We start from the raw sequence: 24,968 nt of genomic DNA, 5'->3' as shown, positions 1-24,968 counted from the left end.
TTTGAGTTCTTTTCCCTTTTTTCTTCTTTTTTCTTTTTAGATGGAGTCAAATAAGCATTTCAATTACGGCGCCCACTCCTCAGCAAACTCAGGACTGAAACGCTCCTCAGGGGATTCTCTTTACGCAAACGGCTCCTCCGTGAGCTTCTCTCAGCAGGGGAAGAGTGAGTCCTCTGGTCTTCGCTCGGCCATTCCGAGTGCTGAATACAGCCGTGTGTTAAAAGTGTAAACTCAAACGTTCTCGTGTCAAACAGATATGAACGGCGAGATGAATGTGAACGGCGTCGCCGCCGTCCTCGGCTCTGGCGTGTCTGGCGTGTCTGGCTCCCGCCCTTCCACCGCTCCTTACCAACACATGAGCGGCCACCACCAGAGCAGCGTGGGCTACGACTACCTGTGGGGGGGACACCCCCAGTACGGCCCGACCGTGGGCGCTTCTCCCGGGCACGGGACGCACCAGAAGCCGCTTCCGCCCGGGGGGATGGTGCAGACTCAGCCACAGCGCCACTTCCAGAGTCACGGGCAGTACCAGCTGAACGGGGGCATCGAAAGCTCCCACCAATCCCCCGTCGCGGGGCCGCCGAGCGTGCCTCAGTACTGGAGCAGGAGCAGCCCCGGCACGACGCAGCAGTTAAGTTATAATTCCCACAGCTTGTACGGGACGTACCAGGGTCAGACGCATTCTGGGATTACATCGTCACAGCATCACCAGCAGCAGTCCTTGCCCCCGCCCCCGCCCCCGCCCCCGCATCAGCCATCACAGCAGCATCTCCAGTCCCACCGGCAACCATCCCACCAACATTACGGCATGATGCCGAATGGGATGCCCTACTTCCAGCACCCTTCCCAGCAGCCGCAGCAAACGCCTCAGCATTCTCCGAGCCAAAGCCAGGCTCCGATGGTGCCCCCGGCCTCCCAGGGTTTCACCCCTCCCCGTGGCAGCCCGATGCACCGCGGTTTAGACAGGGGGGGTGCCGGCAGCCCGCTCCCTGTGGGGATGCCCTCAGGAACGATGATGTCACTGTCAGCCACGCGGGATAGTGGCTCTCCCAAGGCTCACGGTCGGGAGCGCAGCCCTCATGCTAGCAGCGCGGGGATCTCTTCTGTCATGCAAGGTAACCATTTTTACATTTACAGATGTGTCGTTGCACAGCATTCATTCATTCATTAATTCATTCATTCATTTATTCGTCTTGAGTTTCTTCAGTTCACAAAAATAATTATGAAGGTTCTGTGTGAAATTTCATAGTTCTAGATTTTGACTTTCTGCCACCAACCTAAGTTTTATTTCCCCCTAATCTAAATGTTAGACTATATTTCCTCCTTAAATGCCATCAGTGTGATGTTGCTTGTATTCAAGATTCAAGATTCAAGATTCTTGAATCTTGAATCTTGAATCTTGAATCTTGAATCAGTGTGGTGTTGCTTGTACCGTCATGTGGTCTTCTTCCTCTTTTATCATGTTAACCGAGCTAATAACACAAATACATGAATCTCTCTGGTGGCATTGCAGTTTTTCCAGGGCAGCGATATAAAACAATCCCGTTTTTTAAAGCTTAAATCATCTTAAATGTTCAGACTTACATTCTATTGTTTAAAAATGATGTACTAATTATAATTGAATCTATTTTTTTACAGGAATGTGTGATAACCGCTTTGTGTCATATAAGTGCGTGATGTCAAAAAACAAAGCATAAGCTAACAAATAATGAGTTTTGTGTTACAATATTTATATTTGAAAAAGTTTTATGCCACCAAAATATTTGCCACTGGGTCTTTGGTTGAATTGAGTCGTTTCGTTTATATTATTTTCTAGTGTGTCTTTTCTTCTCACGTCAAACTCTCCTCAGCTTGCCAAAAATGTGACTGAGCAATGAAATCGAAACACAGCGACTGGCAGCTTAATAAAATGTCTATTAATTAAAGGCAAACCCAAAGATAGACACAGAAAGAACATCAAAAGCCATTCTTTTCTCCCAGTGGTTCGGCAGTACCGAGAGTTAACCAGCAGGAGTCGCTGTTAAACGGATGCTACCTATGAATCCTATTCACGTTACAACCCACGCTACGCTACTTTTGATTGGGCTGGCACGAGGATGAACTTTCTATTATCGGTGAAATTATTTATTCTATTCGTGGCACTTAGTTACGTAAGCTAATTGGGTGAATAATAGAGATGGGGGTGTGGCTAATGCTACTGAACAACGAGGACAATGCTGGCACCATTACATGTTTGTCTTTGTGGTCTTCATTGCTGCCGCTATTACTATGACGACCACTTGAAAAGCCGAGGCTGGAGTTACAAGGAACATTTGTTAATTTATATGTTACAATAAACTGTATTTTCTGAAGTTCTTGGCGATACGATGACATTTTCCTGTTATAATTCTACTTTAAGAACTCGTCCGAATGAGCGTCGGGTGTCTCTCTAGCTATTAAAAATCTGTCTTTGACTTCATCAAATCCTCCGTAAGCTTATTTTTCCCCCTTTTCGTTGACATTCCTCTCTCTCAGGGTATCCGAGGGAAACCGTCACGGAGGGAGACTCGAGTTACAACGGCGTGGACAGAGCCTCTGTTGCTCAGCGGTTACCCATGAGTGACAGTTACCAGCCCAAGCCCACGGTGCCGGCCAGCGATTGTCGTCAGCGTCCGGAACATCCAGAAACGACTTCCATGAACACGCCGCCTCAGTCTGGCTCGTCTCAGCCCTCTGCCTCTCCCAGGGAAGTGGCGACGTCTTTAACCAGGGACTCGACACCTCCTCGGGTCTCTGCGGCGCCCGCCGTCTATGAATCTCCCCCGTCTGCCCCCGGGCCGCCGATAATGTCAAACCCCGATATAGAACCGTCTCCGGCACAAATGTCATCCCCTTCAAACGCGTCCCCGGCTCCATCTCCAGCCGCTCCGCCCAGGCTTTCCTCATCACCGCTCACGATGATGCAAGGCCACAGGCTCGAGTCGCCCCCTGCTGGAGCCCAGCATCTGTCCGCGGGGTCTCCTTCCTCCTCTCTCCTCGCACCGTCTCCAAAGTTGTCGACGCTCCACGCTCCAACTGAGGGTGTCGGTAGACCTGCAGCGGTTTCCTCAGTCCCTTTGGTCTCCGCTCCTTCATTGGAGTCTGTGACTCGTCAAACCGAGTCTTTATTGCCTCCGACCGTTTCTGGACCTCCTGCCCTCGTGCCCTTGCCTCCTTACTCCCCGTCTGCACCCATGTCATCGCTTCAGCAGATGGTTCGAGGATCCACGTCACCTGTATCTCGGCATGAAAAGCCCGGGCCCGCAAACACAATGTCTGCCGCTCCATCAGTGGCGAGATCCTCGTCTGCCGGTGTGGCGCCGCCTACTGGACCATCGTTTTCACACGGTTCTTGTGTATCTCAATCCGCATCTACCACATCTGTGTCGAAAGGTCCTTCGGGTAGCTGTGAACCTTGTGATCCGGCGCCCACAAGCCGGACATACACTCCTCCAGCTGCAGATTCTAGTCTTTCCGCTTACCCTGTAGCACCTTTACCACCCGGCATGGTGAGCTCGCCCTCCCCAGCAGCCCACGGAAGTCCTCCAGTCCGACCTCTACCCACCCTACCTCTTCTAACCACTCGAGCCTCCAGGACTGCACCCGTGTCCGACCCTCCTGCCTTGGTATCTGTGCCTCCTGCAATGGGTACGTCCTCCGGGGTGATGCAAAGATCAGACTCTGAACTGTACCCGCCGAAGAACTCCACTCCTGTTAGTTCCCTAAAGCCGTCGTCCCCCACGCCGGGGCGCCGTGCTTATAGTGAGAATAGCAAAGCATTGGAAAACAAGATGTACGGAAAAGCAGAAGATTTGGAAACGAGGACATCGCCGCTCGGGGACGCGACTGAGGCGTGTGAATCTGAGATTTGCTCACCTGAATCTCTGTCTGGTCTTCCTGGTAAACCCTCGCCGACCCCCTTGCCGACCCCAGTTGCTCTCGATCAGAAGTCCAATAACAGACAAGCGGATTCTGGAAAGCGTCGCACCCGAAGCAGTGGCTTGCGTGAGTCGGAGGAATCCGCACTGGCGCGGAGTCCAGTCGGAGATTCTTCACGTCTCCACAGCACGAGGGTCGAAGAAAGTTTTGATGCAGCCCCACAGTTTGACGGCAGTTCCACGTTAGACGGCCCCTCTCGCCTTGACGCGAGCTCTATCGTGGAGAAGTCCTCCCTTGTGGATTACGACGGCTCCTCTGTAGGTGACTCGACTCGCCACGAGAGCGGCTTTCACTTGAAAAGGGACACCTCTGAGTTCAACAGCGATTCGGAGGACGTCTCCGTCGCCTTTGACTCCGCCAGACGTGGCCGGTCCTCTGTCTCGTGCTCCAGAGATGACACGCTGGACTCCACGGAGGAAGGGGGGACATCTGAGGCGCAGGAAACAGCAGGGGAGTCCATGCTGGACTCTTTTCTCACCAGCGCCTCTCGGACTTCGGTTGAGTCGGCGGCGTCCAACTTGCAGTCGTTTGCGCCGTCTCGTTCAGGCCACGAAGGTGAAACCTTCAAGTCGATGTCTCGTCTTTTTCGGGGTTTTTTGCATCTTGTCCACTTGTATTTCATTTTGCTTTTATCTTCTCAGCATCTGAGGGCGAGAGCGAGCCCGGAGGACACGACGCACCAGACGCGTCTGGACACGTCATGACCCCCCCGAGCTTCAAGATGAGAGAGGAGAACTTCATTGCCTTCAGCACCCCAGCAGAGGGCCCTGCTGTACACCCTCTCCAGCCAGTTTCCGATCCGATCACACCCGGCGCCGAGGGGCTCCGGAAAACCCCAGGGAAGCCACGAAAACCTCGCGTTCCGACGGCAATATGGAGTCCAGGTATTTCAGCCGTCTGGCTTTAACAACGCGTTAGCCGTAAAAAAATATTTCAGTTCCCTTTTCGTCTCGTCCCTTGCGATTTAAGCTTCTGAGGCGGTCCAACGGAAGTCCCGGGTTCGAATCCCTAAAGTGGAAAAGACTGACGCAGAAAGAGGCACGAGGGAAAATGGCGCCAAGGGCAGAAAGAGGAAGACGCCTCTGAAGCTGGCCGTCAATGAAGCATCAAACGTGTCTGGAGAGGGGGAGGCGCCCAAGGGAGAGGTCGATCCCATCACAGCCACGATCAATGCGGTCCTGGCGAGCGCTTCGGCTCTCGCCGCTTCAGCGCCGAAACCCAAGAAGGCCAGAAGGAGCAAGAAGCAAGAAGGAAATGCGGCAACAACGCCCAAGCGCGAGGCGGAACCTGCTGAGCACGTCGATGAGAATGGCGACGACAGCTCCACCGCGGGTGAGGCCTGAGAGTTACGCGACTGGGTTTCACCGAACGAGACGCAGTTTAACCGTCCGGTGCTGAGTGTGCTGCTTCCGTTTCCTTCAGGCGAATCGAATAAACGGAGAGTCGCGACTGAGGAGCAGGTTCAGTTCCCGCTGCAGAACGGGTAATGGTCCCCGAGGGAGCGTTATTTATTCTGTTGCTACGACACGAAACCTGTCGCTAGGATTACACCGTGTCTCGTAGTTGCAGTGAGTCACAGGTGAAAGGAAAGAGACCGTTAAAAATAAAAGCAATAAAAGCACGACCTCTCTTCACCGCAGCTGGAAGAGGGAGATCCGCGTCAAGAAGATCGAGAGCCGCATGAAGGGAGAAACCTGGTACTACACGCCTTGTGGAAGGAGGATGAAGCAGTTCCCAGAAATAATCAAGGTGCATTTCAGGGTCGTGCTCCTTCAAGGCAGACGCAGCAAATGAGTTGCTGGCCTCATCGCGACTCCCTCTCCATTATCGTTTCTCTCCTGCTTCTTTCTCCGATCGCTCCGCCCAGTACTTGAAGAAGCATTCAGACAGCGTCGTCACCAGAGAGCACTTCAGCTTCAGCCCGCGGATGCCTGTTGGGGATTTCTTTGAAGAGAGAGAAAGTCCTGAGGTCTGTGTCGTTTTTCTCAGTCGAGGAGTTTGGTCTAAACCGCTCAGATAAATTGGTTGTTGTTTTTAAACGTGTTCTCGTTGTTCTCTATAACGCGCTGCAGGGCATGAAGTGGGTGCTCCTGGCCAATGAGGAGATTCCGTCTATGATTATGGCCATCACCGGCCGGCGAGGTCGTCCTCCGAACCCCGACAAAGAGAAGCCTCGCCGGGTCCGCACCCTGAAGGGAGGACCGGCCCGTCGCCCCGGGAGACCTCCCAAACCCCAGATGATCGACCTCCTCAGCAAAGTTGACGCCAAGCTTCTGAAGCGTCTGGAGGCCAAGGGTCAGTGAATGTCGGGTATCCGGATGTGTTTACAGCCAACGCCGTAAACGTAAAGTGCTTGACCTCAAGGCAGCTGAAGCTAATAGTTTGTGTTGTACTTTTACAGAAGCTCTCACAGAGGAGGAAAAGGAGAAACTGGCAAAAATCAAGAAGAAAATGAAGAGAAAGGCAAGTATTTCAGACAATATGGCAGTACTGCTACCACTACTACGATAATAATACCACTAAACGGCTATTATTGGTTGAGTGCATGCAGCCAGAGCTTTTATGGTCTGGATCCTTACGTTGTTGTTGTTGTTTATTATTCAGGCGAGAGTGAAGAGAAGAGAGGACGCCAAGGTTAAGAAGATGAAAGCAGAGAAAAAGAAAGCAAAGGTACAGCCAAGTACAAAGTGACTATTCTGCGTTTTCTCCCGGCGCCACTTTGCCCCTCATCTCCACCTGTTCTCGCGTCTTTCCTGTGTTCAGCTGGAGCAGGAAGCCAAAGTCCAGGAGGCGAAGCCGGAACCGGCCGACTCCACGGCCCCGCCGGCCACGCAGCCGGCACCGGCAGCCGCTGCGGAGCCCAGGAAGCCTGGCCGCCGGAGGTCAGTCAAGGTCGAGGCGGCTCCGCCGGTGCAGCAGACCGATGAGGAGAGGATAGCGCAGGGTAAGAGGGTGCTGGGCGCTCGGACGAAAGCCAAGGCTCTGGCCAAGGCCCAGGCGGAGGCGGAGGCAGTAGCTCAGGCTGCCCTGGCGGCTAAGAGGGCGGCAGAGAGGAGAGTGCTGGCCCAGAGGCGTCTGGAGGAACGGAAGAGGCAACAGCTGATCGCAGAGGAGCTGAAGAAGCCCGCCGAGGACATGTGTCTCACCGACCACAAGGTCGGCGCCTCTAAACGTCTTTCGGTGCTCTGCCTTACGAAGACGTTTTAAGGCGGTGACCATTTTGATCTGGCGTCCCATCAGCTCCTGCCCGCGCTCTCCCACGTCCCTGGTGTGGTTCTCTCCGGGACGGCCTTCGCACACTGCCTGGCTGTGGTGGAGTTCCTGCACGGCTATGGAAAAGTGATTGGCCTCGACGTTCCCAAGGACGTCCCCAGTCTGGCGACCCTGCAGGACGGCCTCTTAGGCCTGGGTGACGGCGAACGACAGGTCCAGGACCTGCTGATAAAGCTGGTGGAGGCTGCGCTCCTTGATCCCGGGCTGCCATCTTATTATCAGGTTCGGGATACATTTTGGAGCATTTTTTTTTTTTTTTTTGTCTTCGACACAAACCCCTATTATTAAGGAAAGAACGACGGACTCAGGCTGCGTCTCTGTCATCCTGCCTTCCTCTAGTCGGTAAAGATTCTCGGGGATAAGCTGGTTGAGCTGCAGCTGACCCGCAACACGGTGTCGGAAGCACTCCGCATCTTCCTGGAATCCCACGGCTACGATACAGAAGTGTGCAACGCGCTGAGGACCAAAACGTTCCACGCCCTGCCCCCTGACGCCAAGGCAGCCATCCTGGCTTTCGTGGTGGAGGAGCTCAACGGCAGCAGCGTCGTGACAAAGTGAGTGGCCGTTGTCGTGGAGGAGCTTGTCGCCGTGGACGCCTCTTTAATCCACCTCTCTGTCGTGTTTTATGTTTCAGTGACATCGACAACACTTTAGAGAACATGGCGACATACAGGAAGAACAAGTGGATTATTGAGGGGAAGTTGCGCAAGTAAGATCCGGTCCTCCTCCCTGCGGCTGTGTTGAAGGAGCCACGCCGCACGTCGACCCCGGTTGTGTTGTCCGTTGCAGACTGAAGGCGGCGCTGGCGCGTCGTACGGGACGCTCGGAAGAGGAGCTGTGTTTTGAGGAGAGGAGGCGCAGCGCCAGAGTGGCCGAGGAGGAAAACCTGAGTCTGGAGGAGAGCGGCCTCTCGGAGAGAGGCGGCCGTCGCGCACGCAGAGAAGAGCCCAAACTCGTCGACGTACGTCTGCCGGGAGATTTGATCAATGTCAGACGTGGATCGTTCCTTCCTGCGTTCAAAGCTTCCTGTTTCCTGCCACAGAGCGAGAGTCCGGCCAATGCCAGCATTCCAGAACTTGAAAGGCAGATCGATAAGCTAACTAAGGTCAGCTCGATGCTACGCCACGATATAGATTCTTTGTGAATTGACGATAAATATTCTTTTCTCCACAGCGGCAGGCGTTTTTCCGCAAAAAGCTGCTGCTATCGTCTCATTCCATGCGGGCCACGCTGCTGGGCCAGGACCGCTATCGGCGGAGATACTTGGCGCTACCTCACCTGGGAGGGGTTCTGGTGGAGGGGCCAGAAGAGCTGCTGAGTGAGTCTCAGAATAGATCTGGCAGGACTTTCATCCTTTTCCAAATCGTTCGCCCTCAGTGAAACGATGTTCACGTTTCCGTCTCACAGCGTCGGGAGACGTCCTGCTCGCCGACGTTCCCGTCTACTTCCTCAAAAAGGAGCCCAAAGTGGAGGCGGCCCCGATGCCGACGACTCCCACTCCCCCTCCTACCCCTTCCTCTGTTGCCCCTGCCCAATCCCAGATCGTCTCTCCAGAGGACGACCCCCTCCCTGGCACCGCGTCCCTCATGAGCAGGCAGAGAGGACGAGGACGGCCTCGGAAAATCAAGCCGGAAGTAGAGCTTCACCTCCGTACGGCGAAGATCCGCCGGCGTCGACGAAGTACCGCGAGGTCCGGGGGCGACGGAGGGCCGGGCTCACCGGGCGCGGGCGTACGAGACCTCGCGCAGGTTGCTTTCCAGAGCTGGCTCAGCCAATCACAGGACGGGATGACCAACGGCGCGTGCTCAACAGCAGGGGACGCTCCGGAGGGCAACCGACCAGAGGAGAGCGTGAAGGAGATGGCGGAAAAGCAGGGCCAGTGGTTCAATCTGCTCCCCAAGCTACCGTGTGACGATGACTCGCTGGCTGAACCCCCCCGACCCTCCTCGCCCGGCTCGCCCCCGCACCTCCTCCCTCAGATCCCCGATCTCCCCGGACTTGCTGCTCCGCACATTCAGGTTTGTCAGAACAAAATCAGAACTATTATTATTATTTTGACTCTTCTGTGTGATGCAAGAAAAAAAACCAATGCCCCCCCCCCCCCCCAGCCGGACCCGCTCTTTCCTGGCGCATCTCCTGCTGACCCGGCCATTCAAGCGCCGCTGCAGGACGTCCCCCCTGCTCCTCCTCCAGACGCCGCCGCTCCTGGTTCCACTCCACCGGCACCCCCCCAGCTTCTCCCAGCGCCCGTTGCTCCTGCCATGCCCGCGCTGAGCGCCCCCGCCAGGCCGGGCCGCAGGCGGAGGCGAGGCAGCAGGGGCAGCAGTCCCGCCCGCAGAGGGGCGAGGGCGTCCGCCGCCAAGCGCCGGGGTCGACCGCCTAACTCGGTGTTTCAGGAGCTGGAGCAGCAGTACTTCACGCAGCTGGTGGTCAAACCCATTCCGGCCTGTAAGTCGTGCTTCAGATAACCTTTAAGGGCCTTCGTAGCCGACAATGGGATTTAGTGCACAAATGTACCAGAAACCTTTCCTCGGCTCTGGTTTTTCCCGTCCAGCGATGGTTCGTGGCTGGTGGTGGATCAAGGACCCGGAAGAACTGTACGCCACCTTACAGGCCCTCCACCCGAGGGGCGTCAGGGAGCGGGTGCTCCACAAGCATCTGGCCAAACACATGGAGAGCTTAACTGAGATGTGCACCAAGCCGATCGACGGTGAGCCGTGTTTGGAGCCCCCCCCCCCCCCTCCTCTTTCCGTTCTCCTGCCAACGTTTTTTTTTTGTTTTGTTGTTTCTTGTTAGATCCCATGTTTGAGTTGAAGGCAGAGAAGAAGGACGTGCTGCTCGCAGAACTGCAGAAGCCCTGGCAAGTGCAGGAGAAGGCCATGGAGACGGATATCGCCGTCCTCAAGTGGGTCGAGGACCTGGAGCAACGGGTCATCGCCGCTGACCTCCATCTCAAGGTGAGCGCCACCCACCTCATTGATCCGGCGACGTCGAGGTCGATATGAGGAGCGTCCTAAAGACTCCAACGCCCGCGTTGTGTCTCTCGAAGGCACTTCCTCAGAGCGCAGTGACTGAGGCTGAAGCTAACGCAGAGACGCCGACGGCAGAGTTTCAGGTAACAAGTCAAACATTTGGTCTCACTCGAGTCTCAGATTAACGCGGTTTCGTCATCGCCCCTCTCGCCTTGCGTCGTTCCTCCAGCCCTACACGATCCCCGACCCGGACTCCACCCGCGATGACCTCCAGTACTACGAGCACGACACCGACCCGTACGACGACTGGACCGTGCGCACTAAGAAGGAGTGGTCCGGCCTGCCGCGCGTCGCCACGCACCCCGTGGACTTGGCCACGCTGCGGTTGGCCAACCTTGAGCGAAACATCGAGAGGCGCTACCTGAAGGAGCCGCTTTGGAACCCGGCCGAAGTGATGCGCCTGGCTCCTCTGACCCCGACCCCGGGAGAGGAGCATCCCATGGATGTGATCAGGTGAGAGGAGCTTTAGACTGGGGGGGGGGGGGTCTGATGCTCCTAAACCGTAACCTGACTTTATCAAACACTCTTTTGTTCCAGTCTGGAGAGTGAGATCACTTGGCGATTACGAACATGGAGACAGGCTTTGGATCGCTGCCGCAGTGCCCCCCAAGTCTGTCTGTGTCTGCTGCAGCTGGAGAAGGCCATCGCTTGGGAGAGATCTGTGACCAAAGTGGTGAAATACTCTCGTTTCATGCCGCCTCCTTTGTGGAACTCTCTGCACAAACTACGTTCACATTCGTCCTCGGTTTTAACGGTCATGATTCCTTCTCTCTGACTGCGTTTGTTTATTTTTTGTATCCAGACTTGCCAGTTTTGCAGGAAAGGAGACAACGATGATTGCCTGCTGCTGTGTGACGGCTGTGATCGCGGCTGCCACATGTATTGCCTGAGGCCCAAAATCACCCAGGTGCCGGAGGGAGACTGGTTTTGTCCGACCTGCGTTGCCCAGGTCAGAAAATAATTCCAAACTGAACGAAACCTGGAGCAGATCTTTAGTCTTTCTTTGAGTTTTTTGGAACTCGGTTCTATTTCCTTCCTTCCCTCTCGCAGAATGAAAGCAGTTTGCCGCGCTCGTGCAAAAAGAGAGCCAGGGTGAAGAAGAGGAGATACGAGGACGACAGCTCTGAAGACGAAGTGGCAACGCGACGCAGCGGCGGCGGCGGCGGCGGCGGCGGCATGGCAACACGGATTAAGGAGCCCCCGGCACCTTCCTCGTCTCACCGAAACTCCGGAGAAGGGAGCGCCGCTAAACGGCGCCGCATGACAACCCGCAACCAGCCTGACCTCACCTTTTGCGAGTGAGTCTCGCGGAGTTATTCACACGCGCGCAGTGACCTCATCAACGGCGTGCGCCACCACCTGGAATTACGACGTTGGTTCTGATGGTTCAATCGTTTGAATTTTCTTCTAGGATTATTTTAATGGAGATGGAGGCTCACGCTGACGCTTGGCCCTTCCTGGAGCCCGTCAACCCCCGACTGGTGCCGGGGTACCGCCGCGTCATCAAGAGCCCCATGGACTTCCTCACCATGAGAGACCGGCTGCTGCAGGGAGGGTAAGAGCGTTGCCTCGCATTCAAACTTCATTTAAACCCAATTCCAAATGTCGCAAGTCATCAGTAGTGGGCGAACGTAGCTTTCAAGAGGAAGGGGGTGGGGGGGGAAGAATGTGGGCGTGTCGTCCAACGCTCCTGAAGCTCTGGAGATGAGCTTCAATGAAAAACGATTCATCTGCAGAAGAGAATTCAATACATCCTAAAGAAATACGAACCGGCTACAAACGTAACGATCAGAAGTTCTCAAAAACGGGCCGGGGGGGGGGGGGGACGACCGCATCCGATCATACCTTTTGCTCCTTGTTCGTCTCAGGTACGGCAGCTGTGAGGACTTTGCCGCAGACGCTCAGCTCGTGTTCAACAACTGCGAGCTGTTCAACGAAGACACGTCCGAGGTGGGAACGGCCGGACACGCCATGAGGCGCTTCTTCGAGAGCCGCTGGGCGGAGTTCTACTCAAACAGTGACAAATAGGAGCAGTCCCAGCCACGCCCACCCTGTTACTGCTAAGACTGTCTGGAGAGTCTTCCAGCTGTGTGTATTCGTTCATGTATCGGTTAATGTGTGTATAGATTTTGGCTAGTTGTCACCGTTTCCTCTACCGGCCTTGATCTTTTCAACCACAGCTGGAACTGCTTTGAACTGGCTGCCCGTTCCTCATCACGGCGAACGAGCGTCTCTTCACTTTACCTTCCTCCTTTCGTCTCCCTCTTCTCCTTCGCACCTTGTGTCCTGTTTGCATCCCCCCCCCCGCACCCCCAAATCGCATCCTTCCCCGAGCCCCACGTCGTAGCAATGACCTGGCCTCGGGGCTCGCTCTGTCGGGGCGGGATCACGCCATCGCAGCCCCAAACTGCTGCACACTGGACCTTCTTGGCATCGCAACAAAAAAGCATCAGAAATCTTCGGGCCATTTCTTACCTGTTCGATGGAAATGTAATGTAATGTGGTCTTATGCCGAGAAGTAATTTTTTTTCCCCCTCAATATATTTTTATTATATATTCTATATATAAATATATATAAAGATTGCAATAGCTGGGATTATTTAATAGCAATAGCTCGTGGTCGATGTGTACAAATTTACCTAATAGAGATGTCTAGATGATTATGAAAAGGCCAGTTAAGCTGAAAGGAATATGTCACGAGTAGACGTTGTGTAACCTCCACTTAAAGTCTTGCACGCACATATGCACACTTTTTTGCCAGTACACACACAAACATGAACACACACACACACACACGTTCCTGCTGCTGTGTGAAAGACACTGGTTTCTGAAACTGGAGGGTTTGTTTTTTTCTGTTTCATTCTAGGCTTACGTTCTTATATTTCACTGTCCTTCTTGTGAAGAGTAAAATGTGAGGCAGTTACACCCGATCTGTGTCACAAACTTTCTACGAGCACGGCTCACGCCCGAAGGTTCGTTATAAAGAAAACGCTCCCGAGACCAAACGGGTGCGTCTGCAGGACCCAAACCGCAGCTGACCCGTGCTGAAAGCGATGCCCACAACTTCCTTGTCTGCATCCTGTCTCACGAGGTGAAAACGCGTACAGCTGGTTAATCCTCCGTTTGAAAGACTAGAAGTTCTAAAAGGTTTTTTTTCTTTCTGATGATGCACCGGGCTGGTTCCTGCCTGGTTTACATTCCTTTTCATTGCTGTTTAATTTTTAAATGACGCACAAGGGCCAGCGTGCGATGCTGCGTGGCGTTGGCGAGCTCTGAAGGCGACAGGATGACTCCACAGTCTGCGTTGATTTCAACTTGTTTCTTACACTGAACTCAGATCCATTGATAGGAAATAAACTTTGACGTTCCTTATTACACTTAAAGGGACAGACGTTTTTTTTACAAAAAAAAAAACACAAAAAAAAGACATAAAACCAAATGTGGTGTTTTAATAATGTACAGTTTTGGTGACTTTAAATTTGTTCCTTTATATTTTTGGGACCAATTCATTTTTAAGAGGAGGTATTATGAGACTGTTGTATTAAGGTGATGTAACACGTGTGCATCTGTAGAATGTACTGTGAGTTGAATAAAAACCACATCTAGTAGAAAACATTTTCTTTCTGTTTTATTTCATAAATTTTTTTTTGCTGTTATATTTTACTTTTTAAACTGTGGAATTTAAAAAAATTACAGATTAATGTTCTAAAAGCCTGAAACATCTCTCAGCTTTCAGAACACTTAAATTATATTTAAAATATTAGTATTTTAAATATCATTTAAACTTATCGCTAGACGAGCCCGTTGTCGCGATGAAGGATGGAAATACGCTGAAGTGTCAGGGCGGCGCTGTGCTGCTCCCTGGGGGGGTGGGGGGGGGGGGGGGGCTGTCTGTGGCACATGTTGGACTATCCTGCCATCAATCCCAGCTGTTCAGCTCAGGCTCCAGGTTCAACAGTCATACACGTTTAGATTTACAGTAAAAGCTGTAATTAGGAATTAGGGAAATAGAACTGTTTTAGTACTAATGTCTCTCTCTCAAATCCCATGAGCTGGCACTTTGGTGTGTGTGTGTGTGTGTGTGAAATTGTCACTGTCAGCATTCTGGGCGGAGGGGATGGGTGGGGGTCTGAAATGTCCCCACGCCAGCGGGTTCCAGTGTGCCCCCCGCCTGTCCAGCTCCACACAGTTGGGCTTAGCCCCACAAAAGGGGGGATAACAGCAAAACAGTTGCTGTGGAAAGGAAGGGGTAATCCACAGCATAATGGTGGACGTCAGCATCCTTCACCCCCCCCCCCAAACTGCAGCCAACCAGTTCATTCTGGACTCGGCCTGCCAGATTGAGCCCCCCCCCCCCAATAACTGGAGGGTCGAGAGGATCAGAGCCGAGTCCAAACATGTCCATGTCATTCAACATGTCGGCAGCCTCTGTGCTGCTGAGGAGACTGTTCTAAAGCATGTTAGCATGCAGCAGTTAGCATGCCTAACCTGCTGCCTGGCTATCACGTCCATTATGATTAGCTTGTGTTGCAAACATGTCTTCACAGGGAGTGCGATCAAAGTGAGAGAAATGAAATGCATGCACAGATGCAGCCTCACATTATGTTCTATGGCAACAGCATCATGAAAGATTTGGTCCCCATGGCGACCGGAGCACTGCATCTCAAGTAGGAGGATGGGAGGACGTTTAGTGTCAACCTAATGCAGCAGGCAGTTCTAAATGTGTTTCCTCTGATGCTTAAAACGCAGCAAAGGTCCATCTCACTAAACGGCAAACCAGTCGATGTGGAAAGGAAGGGGTTAATCCACAATGTTTTCATTAATTACATTAATTGACTCACACAGTGCGTCACACACACACACACACACACACACACACGCACACACACACACGCACACACACGCACACACACAATGGGCTCAATGGATGTTGACGTGAAATAATGGGCAAACAGGCGTTTCACTAATTAAGGTTTTGGACCATGATGGAACAGAATCTTTATTATTGGGATGAGCAGAACGCGTGTTATATAGCTACATAGTATATAATATAGTATTTATATTATGTCATTATCATTCATATGGAATGCCCACCAGTATATGTTCATGTATTTAATCTATGCATTTTATAATCGTCTGTGTCCATATTATATTATATTATATATTATGTCTAGCTTTATAGAATGTTAACAGATCCAAATGTAGAGTTTTGTGTCTCCCTCCTAAAAAGCTCACTTTTGCACCAGCCCTGATAATGAATCCGTTACCAGGAGCGCTTGCACCACTTTGTGTCTTCATCACCCGCTCATCCAGACACCATGAAGTCCCCCCCCCCCCGAAGCTGCAACAATCACTTCAGCTCCAAGACGAGTGAAAGCTTCCTGGCAGTCTTCCAAGGACGCGTTAAATTGCTCAAGGTCGCCGCGCGGAAGTGTTTGGTGGGACGGTTACGTACGCAACCTTGGAGAGACTTATTTCAAGGGCTTGCACTGATGAGCGTTTGTGCAGAGGATGCCTTGATAGGGCTTGGGGGGGGGGGGGGAGAGCGAGCGGGGGAGGCTGTTTTCATCACCTCTCAGACTCCAAGGAGGGATTTAGCAGAGACCCTGACTCCCCCAGACCCCAGCAGACAGACGGGCAGACGGGCAGAGGGACAGACAGACCCCGAGAGAAAACGACTTGTCGGCTGGAAATGACGTGGCGCGAGGTAAGCTTCTTATTTTATTGCCTTGGTGTGCAAAGATTTCAATAATATCTTTTAATAAGGAGTTCCTTTGTGACTGCCTGAGATCGTTTTGAGGTCACACAAAGGTCAGAATGTTACCAAAGTGAAGAAATGCAGGCGAATCGTGTTGCTTGAAGAAGTTTTCTCTCTTTTGTCTCCAATTGGCAGCTTTTTGATGACATGAAAAGTTGCCATTGATCAATATAATCGTTATGTCTATGAGTTCAACGTGCTTCTGATCAGGGATCCTCGCCCTCATTTGTGTGTGTTTGCGCGTGATTCCCCCCCCCCCCCCAACCAACACCTGCCATCTTTGCCCCTGTCCCCGTTCTCCGAGGAGCTGCGCACGCGGCAGTTCTGGCGAGCCATTTTGGCAGAGCTGCTCGGCACCCTGGTGTTAGTCAGTGCCGTGCTGGGCGCCTCTCTGCCCGGCGCTGCTGGAGAGGCCCCCGGGGGACCCTTGTACCCAGCTGTAGCAGTGGGCGTGGTGATTGTTACGCTGGCTCACTGCTTTGGAGAAATTAGCGGCGCACAGGTGAAGAACATTCATTTACTATTTTGATTTTTCCTTGTTCCTCTTACGACAGGAAGAAGTACCTTCAAAGTACCAAAGTAATATGAGTTAAATATCCCGGAGGTACCAAAAACAAAGATGTGTTAAATCTAACGCCTTGTTCTTCAGCGTTAGCGTGTGCTTTGTGGTCTCAGGTGAACCCGGCCGTGACGCTGGCTCTGTTGGCCACCCGGAGGATGGACGTGCCCAAGGCCCTCGTCTTCATCACGGCTCAGTGTACGGGAGCCTTTCTAGGAGCCGGGGCCCTCTTCTTGGCCCTTCCGCTCAAATCCACCGCAGACCACTTTGTCAACAGAGTCAGTTCTCCCCGGCTCTTACCTGCTTTAAGCGACGCTCATTCGCCCCAGAGGAGGCGTGTCTTTTGACCTGCTGCTCTGCTTTCGCTCCTCTCAGGTTCCTATGGAGCTGAACGCGGGTCAGGCGCTGGGCATCGAGGTTCTGTGCACCTTCCAGATGGTCTTCACTGTGTTCTCGGTGGAGGAGCAGCGCCGGAGGGAAAGCACGGAACCCGGAAACCTGACCATTGGATTAGCACATACAGCCGGGGTCCTGATAGGGGTAAGAGGAGATTCATTTTCACTGCCATTGTCTCGAATTCCTTCATTTGATCGCTAAAGACGTCTTCCATCTGCAAGCTGGATAAATGGCATCTTGGTTCAAAAGAAAGATGATAATAATCCACATTAGCGTGTTAAATTTGTTTTAAAATGTTTACACTGGGGTGGCACGGCGGGGTAGTGGTTAGCGCTGTCACCTCGCAGCAAGAAGGTACCGGATTCGAATCCTAGTGGTTTTCTTGTCTCGGCGTGGCCCCGCGAGGTGCTGGCGACACAGTCGGGGTGTGCCCCGCCTCTCGCCCATATCAAGCTGGGACAGGCTCCAGCAGCAAAGCGGTGAAGTGGAGGAAGACGGATGGATGTTGGTGATTTGACCTTTGCGTCATTTTCAGGCCCGGTTCTCCGGTGCATCTATGAATCCTGCCCGTTCTCTGGGTCCAGCCATCATCACAGGCTTGTGGGAGAACCACTGGGTAAGAAGAGCTGTCCCAGTGGAACCCAACTTTCCGGTGCTGTTTTTTTTAGACATCCCACCTCTCACTGTGGGCCGTTTCTCTCCTGCTCTCCTCCAGGTCTATTGGCTGGGACCGGTGCTCGGCGCGCTGCTGGGTGGCGTCTCCCACGAGTTCTTCTTTGCACAGAGCGCGTCCCGCCACAAGCTGGTGGCGTGTCTGACCTGTAAGGATATCGAGATCGTGGAGACGACCAGCATGACCGGGTCGTCACTGTCCACGGCCACGCAGAACGCCATGAGGGCCAAGCAGGCCAACAAACAAGAAAACAACTGATGTCCTCTGATGTTACAGTGAAGGAGGAGCTGTAGCTTTCTACACGTGAACCAGAGATGATGCATCAGCTGGGGGGGGGGGGAAGTAATAAATGCTTTTGTGCATCTGTTTATGTGCATGTTGATAAAATAAAAAAAAGCAGACACAAGAATCTAATCTCAATTTAAATGAACTAATAATTCTAACGATGGATGGAACGTCTTCTACACTCGTGAACGAGACGCATGAAAGCTGCGTAAAATGAGTCGCTGCTGCTTTTTGTTGTTGCGCTCGGCGGTTTCGAGGGTCTGAATGTGGCCCTGCTGCCTCTTGTGAAGCTGCAAGCCGGCATTGTGACATTTACTGTTGTTTCATTTGCATTTGCACATTAGATTACAAAATGGAGACCCATTGAAATCCCTAATGCTGGCCGTTTTGATCCGGGTAAATGCTTTGAAATGCTAAAGAGCTCCTTCCACCGCAACCGAGGGATCAATGAGGCGCTCAATGAGTCCGGCATCGCTCTGATGTCTGTCTGTTCAGGAGAAAATGGGCCTTCAGACCGCCGTCAGCGAAAAGAAGCTTTGTCATTTAAAGTGGGCACAAAGACTGGGTGTTTGTGTACATGCATGTACGAGCGAGTGACATTATTTTACATTCTCAAGGAGCAATTTTTTCTTTTCATATTTGTGGATTTGTGGTTGTGGTTTTCATGTTTGTAATTTAAAGGGTCATTTCTCCCAAATTACAAAATGATTCTCAATAATGTCTGATGGTAGTATTAAAAAAAGAGAGAAAGAAAGCACTTGATGTCGCTAGTTTGTACTTTGTATGAAACGACCCTTTAAAATCAATAATAATCAATAAACGGTGTATTTGTGACATCTATTCATCAATAATTGCTTCATTAAAGTTATCAATATGTCTATAGCAGGATCATTTTGATACACATGCACGGTGCACAGTCACTTGTAAAGTATTTGCACACACACACACACACACACACACACACACACACATCGTGCACAATAGCTGTAACTGCCAGCAGTTTTTATTGTGTGTGTTCTGTCTAACATGTAGAAACGGGGGCCCAAACAGCAGGCTCAGCATTCGGCATTCATCCCCATTCATGTTCCAAGAGGTGCCCCCCCCCCCCATCGGTGATGGCTCCCTACTGGATAGAGCGATGCCCCCTGTTCTGCTCAGTAACCCCAGTGCCCCTCTACCTCTCCCTGAATCCACAGATTGCACATTGTCTCGTAATGCACACCTGTGGTGGTGGTGGGGGGGGGGGGGGGGGCACCTCTTGGAACACCACACCACCCCCCCCCCAGCCCTATTCTATTGCGTTTTTGCCTGGCTTCCAGCAGCAGCACTGTGTCGGTGGTTTTACTGTCTCCACGACAACAACACAACCTTTAGTTTTTAGCATAGCACGGCTACAGAAATGCTTTGTGAGATTTAGAGTTTTGGGTTTCTGCCCATAAGTACAGAACTTATGTGGCAGACAATGGTTTCACGGGATCAGGCGTTTCAGTGTACGGGTCAGATCGGTGCTGTTAGCTTTGGGCGCTTCCGTCCGGGCCCCAACTGTATTATCTCCATGTGTGTGTGTGTGAGTGCGTGTGCGTGTGTGTGCGTGCATGTGTGTGCGTGTGTGTATGTGCTTTCCAACCTCAGTCCAGCAGCAGCTGCAGCTCCAGATTATGACAGTTCCAACACGTCAACAGAAGACATGCACCCTTGGGGCAGTTGCTGCTCCTGGTTTTTAATTTCCCCTGGATTCCCCCCCCCCCCTCTTCTCTTGTCCTTATCAAAGTTCTCTCCACCTCACAGTAAACATCTTTCATGGATTTCTTTGTCAATCTCCTCAAATAAACTGCCTCTATTTTGGCTTTGGGGTGGGTGGGGGGGGAGGCAGCAGAGGGGTTAAGTTTGTTTGATTTAGGATGTCCAGTACTGTCACACACACACACACACAGCCTTGGCCCTACAGGGAGGGGATTATGGCGTCACCTGGGGCCCCTGGGGGGTATTATAAAGCCCCTGTCTGGCCCTCTCCCCGCCGTCAGAGAGGCTCAAAGGTCCGCCGGACGCTCTGTCTATCCCCTTCGCCGCTCTAGAAACACCCCTTTAGTATCGATGCCCACCGACTCTTGACGACTCGTCTCTTCCCAACACTCCCACGTTATCTCACACCTATGTCTTTGCGACAGGCGGACGGCGGTGGCAAGCTGAGTTGACTTTACCACCCGAGTTCCCGGCTTGGTAAACCCCCCCCACCCCCCCGCAGGAACCGTCTGCGTGTTTTTGGTCAGCCGAGTGAGCTGACGACAGAAGAGACCTTTTTTTTCCCGTCTTATTTTTGGCGTTTGAAGAGGACTGAAAAGGTCCACCTTTACCTACCTGCCTCGTAGCGAGCCTCAAGTCAACAGTCACAATGTGGGAGTTCCGTTCCATGAATTTTTGGCGGGCGGTCTTTGCAGAATTCTTCGGGACCATGTTCTTCGCCTTCTTCGGCATGGGCGCCGCCCTGCGCTGGACCACCGGGCCTCACCATGTCCTGCACGTGGCCCTGTGCTTTGGGCTAGCAGCAGCCACCCTCATCCAGTCCATCGGCCACATCAGCGGCGGCCACATCAACCCTGCCGTCACCTTTGCCTACCTTGTTGGCTCACAGATGTCTCTTTTTCGCGCCATTTTCTACATGGCCGCCCAGTGCCTGGGAGCGGTAGCGGGGGCCGCTGTGCTGTACGGGGTCACGCCCGGCAACATGAGAGGCAACATGGCGATGAACACGGTAAGGTTCCATCGTGGACGCTCATGTAAGAGCTTCTTGGACTTGAAATGATCCCAAAGACCTTATAGTCCTGAGGTCACAAATGCTTTTTTGCCCATTTGCGTGTCTCCAGCTGCAGCCCGGCATCAGCCTGGGGATGGCCACCACCGTGGAGGTCTTCCTCACCATGCAGCTCGTGGTTTGCGTCTTCGCCGTGACCGATGAGAGGAGAAACGGACGCCTGGGATCTGCTGCCCTGTCCATCGGCTTCTCCGTCACCATTGGACATCTCATGGGGGTGAGCACACGCAGATGAAGATATTATAGGATGATTAAATACTTCAATGCAGTACTAAATGTCTTGTGTTGTAGATGTACTACACTGGTGCCGGAATGAACCCCGCCAGGTCCTTCGCCCCCGCTGTGCTCTTCAGGAACTTCATCAACCACTGGGTAAGACCAGGATAGGTCAACGACCTCAGCGGGAACCGTTAGCCGCTGAAAGCTAACGCCGATGCCTCCCGTCCTGCAGGTGTACTGGGTCGGGCCTATGATAGGAGGCGCCATGGGCGCCCTCCTGTATGATTTCATGCTGTTCCCACGCATGAGAGGTCTGTCTGAGCGCCTGGCCACACTGAAGGGCAGTCGCCCCCCCGAGAGCGAGACCCCGCAGGACACCCGCGAGCCCATCGAGCTCAAGACACAAGCCCTATAAAGCTGCCCCCTTCTCTGAGTGGGGCCACTGGATGAGGGACAAGGCCCTGAGCTACACCAACCCCACTTCTACCGCCCCCCCCGCCCCCCCATGCCTTCAAACATCACACAAGACTAAACCCCATACTCACATATAAGCTAACACATTATATCATTATTCCAGCGCTAGCGTTAAAAAGCCGACACACAAAAACAGGATCACAACCTCCGACCTCAACACACAACACGAGGCCTCGACCCTCCGGCCTTCGCTCGGCATTCTGTCCTGGACATTTTGGGTTTTTTTGATAAATGGCGACCAAAGATCGATCCGACAACCACCTTGTGTTCCTTCACCGGTCAGCTTCCTCCTCCCACCCAGATGTCCGCGTGGAAACGCTTGAGAAGTTTCGGGAGGTGTGTGTGTGTGTTGGAAAGGAGGGATGCAGGAATGTGGGTGTGATGTGAGCAGAGTAAGAGGGGCACCCAGGTGAGGGCGGAGTAAAGGGGCGGGGGGGTTGGGGGTTTGGGTTGGGTAGAGAAAGCATCTCTGGGTTTGTGGTCATTTCAAGTTGGGTTAGACCAGTGATGATGGGCAAACTTTTATTATTCATCTGACTTTATCTCCATTTTACTTTATTTTTTAGCTCCATTTTGTTTTCTGCACATGGATGTATCATATACCATTAGATTTGACCAGGGCTTCACTATTTTCAATCACTACATTTTATCTGTGGGTTTGTGTTTGTGTGGATGCTGCAGTATGTGTGTGTGTGCCTGAGAGTGTGTGTGAGTGTGTGCGTGCGTGCGTGTGAGTGAGTATCTGTGTATGTGTGTGTGATCAGGATTGCAGATAACAGTCATTTTTATTTTGTTTGATTTCCCTCACAGCGCTCCCGTTCCCCCCCCCCCCCCCTCACTGTGCTATTTGCTACACGACACTCATTTTTACATGAACCATCTGCTTTTTTTTGTTCTGAACCAGCATAATCCAAAGAAATTGTTTTATCCCAGACTTTGATAAGCGGGTCTGTTCACTGCAGATCGGCCAATGAGAAGCTTTACATCGAGTCTCCTTTTATTATTTGGTTCTTCAAGGCGTTTCAATAAACATTACAATGATAGTAAACATTAAAATCTCATCTGGGGTTTGGGTCATTTTTGTCTCTTGATATTGTTTGGGGTTTTATAGAATTGTAAGTGATGGGAGGAAAAATGTGAGCTGCAATATCTCATGTCGAACAGAAGAGGGCGATAGGAGTGCGTATTTGACTCATTGAAATGGTTAAATTGATGGAAAAATCAATGATTCTGGGACTAAATTGATCATAAAAGGCAACAGATGTGGAGATGCTGTCCGGGGAGGGGGCTTCCTCATATATTATTTCAACCACACCCAGAAGACAGTCGTACATCGGAGAAACACTTTTATTTTGCATATTTGTTTAACTGTAATGTATGGCTTGGTTAATGATGGCTAAGGCGGCGCCGCGGCACCGTGAGACAACAGTGTCCTCGCTAAGCGGTCGGCCTTTTCGCTGCAGTTGGAAAAAAGAACAAGAGACGAACTCCGACAAGAACAGGGGGCGGGGGGGGGGGCAGAAAAGGAGACACAGGCCTATTGTATTTCTCTCACACTCGCACACATTCAGCATCAGCACATATCTTGACACAATTAGTTAACATGTATTGAGAACGTTGCAATGCAAATATCAACCAATCAAACAGTCCACAAAGACCAAACCCAGACGCTCCAGAGGTTACAGACAGCTGCAGGAATTTCATGTGACGACCGCTGAAGTTTAAATCAATCCATGCGCTCTGTAATATTCTAATGGTCACAATTAAAACAACAGCGGCGTTTGTTTGTTTGTTTGTTTGTTCTTTACTGCCAATCTAATTCCTGCTCATCCCTTAATCATCAGACTTGGATTAACTGTCATCATTAATATACAATAACCTACCAGAAGTAGATGAGAAGAACACAAGGGATCAGATCTCACAGAAAACTGATCCGGGTTCAGGTCTAAGGCTGAAAGGAGTCGGGGGGGGGGGGGGTAAAGCGTTTCTGGAAGAGGCGACCAGCTGGTCTCTTATCTCGCATTCATCCCGGTGCTTCTGGAGGATCAGCAGTTTCAGCATCACGTCAAAGGGACACAAATGTTCATTTCTATCCATCCAGACATCCAGACGATCCCCAGCAACGTCCCTCTCATTGAAAACAGCCCGAGTGTTTGCTGAAGGCGGCAACAGTTGAAGTATTACAACAATAATAGAAAAAGGAAAAAGGAACGAGAGTGCTTTCTAAAAGCCCTTTTGATTACGTCACACTCTCGTTCTGCTTTCCCAGTTTCACCCTGATGATGTCACAGGCTGATCCCAAACATCATTTCAGGAGCAGCCGCAGCGCCGGCGGGCCGGGCTCACTGGATGCGGTCGGGCTGGTGCAGCGGGTAGTGGAGGTAGGCCTGCGGGGCATGAGACACGGCGGCGAGCGCGGCCAGAGGGGGATGGATGGCGGCCGGAGGGGTCGGGGATGCGTTCAGAGTGGGCGCCGGGACGCTGGGGGAGAAGCTGTAGCTGAGGTAACCGGGCAGAGAGCGACGGAGAAGGGGTGAAGGGGTACTGCTCCAGTCCCGTGGGGGCGAAGTGGCTGTAGGCGGAGCTGTAGTCCAGGTAAGGGGAGGGGAGCGCCGCCGCTGTGGGGCTGAGCTGGGACTGCAACACCAGGCTGGGCTGGACAAACGTCTGGGGGTAGACGTACTGCTGGGCGAGGCTGAGAAAGACAGACGGACAAGACCAGACGGTAAAAACAACAGCCATCTTAACACTTGTTGTTGTTTTTTGATTTATTTACCATTTATAAATCTTTCCAACAGTCTCCGCCAAATGATTTAATGGGAAATCAAGACAACTTTCAGGAGAGCAATCGACTGGGGGGGCAGTGACTGGACCGTATCATAAATACAGGAAGAGGACAAACCTGAGAAGCGACATTCTTCCAGCGTTTACATATTACATATGAGCTGTAACCTTTTGTAGTGACTTTAAACTTAATACTGAATTCCACAATAAAACCAGACCTTTTATTTTAAAATCTAACTATTTTTTCTAGCTGTTTGTACCATCACATTCGCTTATTGTGCTAAAATAAGCTAAGCCTGCAGAATAAAAGGTCAAAGAGAATTTAAATTATAAGATTATATATATATATATATATATATATATATATAATTTAAATTATAAGAAGAAAATGTCCGTTAGCGCTCAGAGCATCACTCAGCGTTAGTCATGGAGATCTGATGCAATTATGAAATGTCATTTGAACATCAATAGCAAGCAGAGACGCAGACAGCAGTCGTCGGTACGAGTTCCTTTTCCTTACATCCAAGCGACAGAAGCCGGAGTCCTATAAAAACCGCCTCGTCCGTCTCGGAGAGCAATTATCAGCACCAAGTAGACCATGTCCCTCGTGTTTCGGCATAATTAGCACACAGCCTCATCATCACTTGCAGAATTGAGATATAAAACATTTCAAACCAATCAGTGATCGGTGTTTCTGCACGCTCTGGCTCCTAATGCTTATGCACACACAACCTACCACAGCAGAA

General features: G+C 51.9%; 3 protein-coding genes across 3 annotated transcripts; all 3 read left to right on the top strand.

The window, feature by feature from the left end:
- Positions 1–40: 40 nt before the first annotated feature.
- Positions 41–13,869, top strand: baz2a (bromodomain adjacent to zinc finger domain, 2A). Its single transcript, XM_068753645.1, has 30 exons — positions 41–164; positions 255–1,115; positions 2,515–2,643; positions 3,310–4,512; positions 4,599–4,841; positions 4,927–5,289; positions 5,380–5,440; positions 5,598–5,706; positions 5,825–5,926; positions 6,030–6,252; positions 6,359–6,420; positions 6,562–6,627; positions 6,721–7,113; positions 7,198–7,452; positions 7,570–7,784; positions 7,865–7,939; positions 8,020–8,191; positions 8,273–8,335; positions 8,404–8,548; positions 8,638–9,248; positions 9,339–9,678; positions 9,785–9,940; positions 10,027–10,187; positions 10,280–10,345; positions 10,432–10,715; positions 10,800–10,935; positions 11,065–11,211; positions 11,313–11,560; positions 11,674–11,817; positions 12,131–13,869. The coding sequence occupies exons 1-30, from the start codon at positions 41–43 to the stop codon at positions 12,288–12,290; spliced, it is 7,317 nt and encodes a 2,438-aa protein (XP_068609746.1). The 3' UTR covers positions 12,291–13,869.
- A 2,085-nt stretch (positions 13,870–15,954) lies between these two features.
- LOC137907504 (aquaporin-4) lies at positions 15,955–17,906 on the top strand. Its single transcript, XM_068751849.1, has 6 exons — positions 15,955–15,969; positions 16,328–16,522; positions 16,696–16,857; positions 16,955–17,119; positions 17,511–17,591; positions 17,691–17,906. The coding sequence occupies exons 1-6, from the start codon at positions 15,955–15,957 to the stop codon at positions 17,904–17,906; spliced, it is 834 nt and encodes a 277-aa protein (XP_068607950.1).
- Positions 17,907–20,325: 2,419 nt separating this feature from the next.
- On the top strand, positions 20,326–21,379 carry mipb (major intrinsic protein of lens fiber b). Its single transcript, XM_068753928.1, has 4 exons — positions 20,326–20,685; positions 20,798–20,962; positions 21,037–21,117; positions 21,197–21,379. The coding sequence occupies exons 1-4, from the start codon at positions 20,326–20,328 to the stop codon at positions 21,377–21,379; spliced, it is 789 nt and encodes a 262-aa protein (XP_068610029.1).
- The last annotated feature ends 3,589 nt before the right edge of the window (positions 21,380–24,968 follow it).

Source organism: Brachionichthys hirsutus, chromosome 2 (genome assembly GCF_040956055.1).
Source record: "Brachionichthys hirsutus isolate HB-005 chromosome 2, CSIRO-AGI_Bhir_v1, whole genome shotgun sequence".
NCBI classification, from domain to species: domain Eukaryota; kingdom Metazoa; phylum Chordata; class Actinopteri; order Lophiiformes; family Brachionichthyidae; genus Brachionichthys; species Brachionichthys hirsutus.
The sequence above is the reverse complement of the archived record's forward strand: the minus strand, read 5'-3'. Positions and strand labels throughout refer to the sequence as shown.